This window comes from Leopardus geoffroyi, chromosome A2, assembly GCF_018350155.1.
Source record: "Leopardus geoffroyi isolate Oge1 chromosome A2, O.geoffroyi_Oge1_pat1.0, whole genome shotgun sequence".
Lineage (NCBI taxonomy): Eukaryota > Metazoa > Chordata > Mammalia > Carnivora > Felidae > Leopardus > Leopardus geoffroyi.
The window spans coordinates 60,616,335-60,620,316 of NC_059331.1; the positions used below are offsets into that span (position 1 = coordinate 60,616,335).

General features: G+C 50.2%; 1 protein-coding gene across 1 annotated transcript; it reads right to left on the minus strand.

Annotated features, from left to right (window-relative positions):
- Positions 1 to 356: 356 nt before the first annotated feature.
- On the minus strand, positions 357 to 1,430 carry LOC123607615. The gene is made up of 2 exons (XM_045497085.1): positions 808 to 1,430; positions 357 to 647 (listed from the first exon to the last, which is right to left on the minus strand). The coding sequence occupies exons 1-2, from the start codon at positions 1,422 to 1,424 to the stop codon at positions 560 to 562; spliced, it is 705 nt and encodes a 234-aa protein (XP_045353041.1). The 5' UTR covers positions 1,425 to 1,430; the 3' UTR covers positions 357 to 559.
- Between the last annotated feature and the right edge of the window lie 2,552 nt (positions 1,431 to 3,982).

Consider the following 3,982-nt stretch of genomic DNA (forward strand, 5'->3'; position numbering starts at 1 on the left):
TGCCAGCTGCCGGAGATGGCGGTCTCATTCCTCGGGGAAGTCAGCAGTGGTAGCTAGTAGTATTCTGTCCAGGTCTCGAGTCTGCTTACTGCTGACAGCCGCCATGGCGCGAGCCTGCTTGTCCTCAGGAGGCTCCCGGTTATTATATACCTTTTCGGCTACCACCAGTAAGTCATGCAGACTTTTTTCTCCTAGTCTATCTATTTTCTGTAATTTTCTCCTAATGTCTATGGCCGATTGGTTTACAAAGGCCATGATAACAGCTGCCTTGCTTTCCGGAGCCTCTGGATCCCTGGGGGTATAGGTACGGAATGCCTCCATGCTCCGTTCTAAAAAGGCAGCCGGAGATTCATCTTTTCCCTGTTGTACATTTCCTACCTTGGCCAAATTGGTTGGCTTTCTAGCAGCCGTTCAGAGACCCCCCCCAGTAGAGTCTGGCGGTAGACCCGGAGCCTCTCCTTACCTTCTGCCATGTTGAAATCCCACTGGGGCCGAGTTAAGGGGAAGGAGGCATCTATCTGAGCCTGGTTGGTGGTGGGATTCCCGTCTGCTCCTGGAACTAGTTTTCGGGCCCCATTGAGGATTCTTTCTCTTTCTTCAGTCGTGAACAGGACCTGCAAAAGCTTCTGGCAATCGTCCCACGTGGGCTGATGGGTAAAAAGAAGAGAGTCTAATAAATCAATAAGCCCTGCCGGTTTCTCGGAAAACTTAGGATTCTGAGCTTTCTAGGTGTAGAGGTCACTAGTGGCAAAAGGCCAATAGTGATGGGGCTGATTCCCCTCCGCGTCTGGGGGTCCAGTGGCTCACAGGGGCAGAACAGTGGAGTCGGCGGCGGAGGCGGATTGCTCCCTCTGAGCCCTTTGTCTGGTAAAGGGTGGGCTTCCCACTGGAGCGTTTCTGCCTCCCGCTCTCGGAACAGCATCTGCCTCCCCCGGACGGGGAGGATGGTGTTCTTCCGGCATCCTAGAGGGGTTATACGGGGGAGGAAAAATTAATTCTTCTTCAGTCCCCCCTTGTAGGACAGGGTAGAGGGGTGCTGAAGGCTGGGTAAGACTTTTCTTCTTCTTTGTCCCCTGCAAAGCAAGAATGGGTTTTGGCTCCAGAGGGAGTGGGGCTAGGAAAGGCTTAAGCCAAGAGGCTGGGTCTTCTACAAGGTCCTGCCAAGTGATAATGTAAGGGAGCTGATCAAGATGGCCCATCTTAGGCTGAGAGATGATACTCCTGACTCGGTGGATGGTAGGGAGGTCGAAGGTCCCCTCTGGTGGCCATCCGACATTGAAAGTTGGCCACTCGCTAGAACAAAAAACATGCCATCGACCCTTTCGGACTTCCACGCTGAGGTTGTTAGCTCTTCCCCTCACATCCTTAAAGTGATTAATCATAATACTTAGAGGAGTAGTCTGAGTCTGTCCCATAACGTCCATCCAGTAAGTCCAGTAAGTCCACAGAACAAAACAGAGAAACACAAAAACAAACAGGGCCCCTAGAAAGTCTTCCAACTCCATGGAAGCAAAACTGACAGCTAGCTTAGACCTTTGAGGGGGTTCCACGTCCCTCCAAAACCGATGAGGGGATTCCACGTCCCTCCAAAAGGGAGGATCGGAAATTCTTCTGAAACTCCCGGCCCGTGGTCCTCCAGTGCGTCCACTTAGACCGCGTCGGGCACTACCAGAATTTCAGAAATGAGCTCACACAGAAAAGACGGAACGAACAGACACTAACCGTGGCCAGTCAGGCTCTCCGGGTCGGGGGTCCCTCGGGGGTCTTGGGGATCCCGGACAAGCCCCCAAATGTTATGCCCAGAATTCGTGATCCCCAAAAACCGCTAGGGAGCCAAGTCCGATGTAAAAGCAAAAGAGCCTTTATTTGAGCTAGCTCAAGCTCAATCCCCTACCTGCACCTACGCAGTGGTGAGATACCAGGGAGAGAGAGCTAGTTTCAAAAGCACAAAGGTTTTATTGGGGCCTAGGGGCAGTTGGTGAGGTAATGGCTGTGGCCTCAGCCGATTGGCTGGGGAAGGGTCGGAGTCCTGTTAGGCAGGTGAGCAGGAGGTTACTCAAGGGGAGGAGGCGTGGTCAAGGTGAAGAACACAGAACAAGATGGAGTCAGCCGGCTTAGGCCCGCCCTTTCAAAACCTTATTCCTGATTTCAGTGTAGCTCTAAGCCTGTTACTAGCTCAAATGCTTTCTGGTCCATCTGCTTTTCTGCCTCAAGGCTTTCTTTCAAATCCTAGTAGAATGCTTAGCCCTGGGCAAGCATAATCAGGAAATGTTAATGAGTTCCAGCTGGGGGATTGAGATAACCCTCAAATAATGGGGATGAAAATTAAGAGATAAATGACCCAGTTTCCTTGTTATTTGGTGGTGCAAAGCTGAGGCACCTTCTACATGGTTTTCAGAGGGTCTCCAGTAAGCTCAAGCCCAATTATCTAGTAAAGCTATCAGCTCAATATCACACTTTTCTTGGCTTTTCCACTTTCCCCTCTTTCATTCCGTCTCCCTCCCATCTGTTTCTGGAGCTTACTTCCCAAACAAATTACCAGCAACCAAGTCCTGGCCTCAGATTTTGCTTTTGGGGAACCCAACTGAAGACATTACTTAGCTATACAGGAGTTTCTTTAGAGATAATGTTTTGCCCTAGGAGTTTTGTGCTCTAGCCTCCTGGACTTCTTTGAGTATCACTGCTGTTCCCTACACTCTGCCTTGCTCATGCTGCTCCCTCTGCCTGGCACAGTCTTCCTTTCCTTTGCCTGGCTGACAGCTATTCATTCTTCAAGACTCAGCTAAGGTATCCACTCGTCTTTAGGATTTTCGTTGTTTTACTCCTGCCACCTCTAATTGAGAGTTCTCTCTGTGATTCGGTAGCACTTCAAACACTAGTTAACCTCTACCAAAGCCATTTTCTCTCCATCTCTCTCTTTTTGTTTCTGTGACTACATCCTTTTGTTCAGTAAAGAAATGTATGGAGTGTCCACTCTCTGGTGGGCTAACATCCTAGAATAAGTGGAAGTCCAGGCTGGAGGTGGTGTCTCTATGAGGTATATAAAGCCATAATCTCTTCCTTTCTCTGTGAGACCTTTGAAGAGAAGGGGCCTAGAATGGTAGTTGTTAAAAAATTAAGTGCTCAATAAAACTGGTAGGATGTGCAGGAGTGAACTTAGGATTCATTTTTCATTCCACAAACATTTACTTTTATGGAGCACTTACCTTGTGTCAAGCACTATGCTGTGGTATGGAGTATACCTAGATGAAGTGTCAGACCCCAGGCATCAGAGAGCTCACCCCACCCTTAAGTGAGGAAGAGAGAAGTAAATAATGCATAAAGCATTGTCAGCATCAGGCCAGGGACACACAGGTGACTGTGGGAGAATAAAGCAGCTCAGAAAAGGGTAATGTTTAGCTTGGTCTTAGAAGATAGTGTCGATTCACCAGGGGGAGATGGGAAAATACATCCTAAGTATACTGAGAAATACAGCAGTAAAGTCTAGGGTTAGGGCTGGTGCAGTTGTAGAGGGGCAAGGAGCCAGAACTCTTTGGGCCTCTTCGAGTTTGGTATCGGTGGGCACAGAACTATTGATTCCTCGGTGCATTTCGGTTGAAGAAATAGGTTACCCAGCACCTCGACCAGAACCAGGCAGGCCAGGAGGAGATGTGTTGGGAAATCAGGAAATCTGTCTCAAGTCCCAAATTGAGCTTCAACCACAGTAAAGCCAGTCCTTACATGTCTGGTGTGGGCAGGAAGAACCCCTCAGTGCAGCAGAGCGCCATCCCAGCACAATGGGTCCCCAGAGGCGGCTGAGCATGCTCAGTTGCCAGGACTCAAATGCTCAGGAGCAAAATGAGAAGTGCTGGGGACTCCTAGCCCTGTGGGCACCTGGACCCAAGAGGACTGGGGCCATGGCGGGGCGGGGCCTCAGGCGACTGCTCCCTCCCAGCCCACCTACCACCTCCCGCCAGGCCCTCTACGTGCCTGCAGCTAGCAC

Bases quoted from the DNA above. Each gene is read 5' to 3' on its own strand.
- LOC123607615 (XM_045497085.1), bottom strand. From the start codon at position 1,424: ATGGACGTTATGGGACAGACTCAGACTACTCCTCTAAGTATTATGATT. The intron at 648-807 runs GTGAGCCACTGG...TTTACCCATCAG, and splicing joins GACTCCACTGTTCTGCCCCT to CCCACGTGGGACGATTGCCA.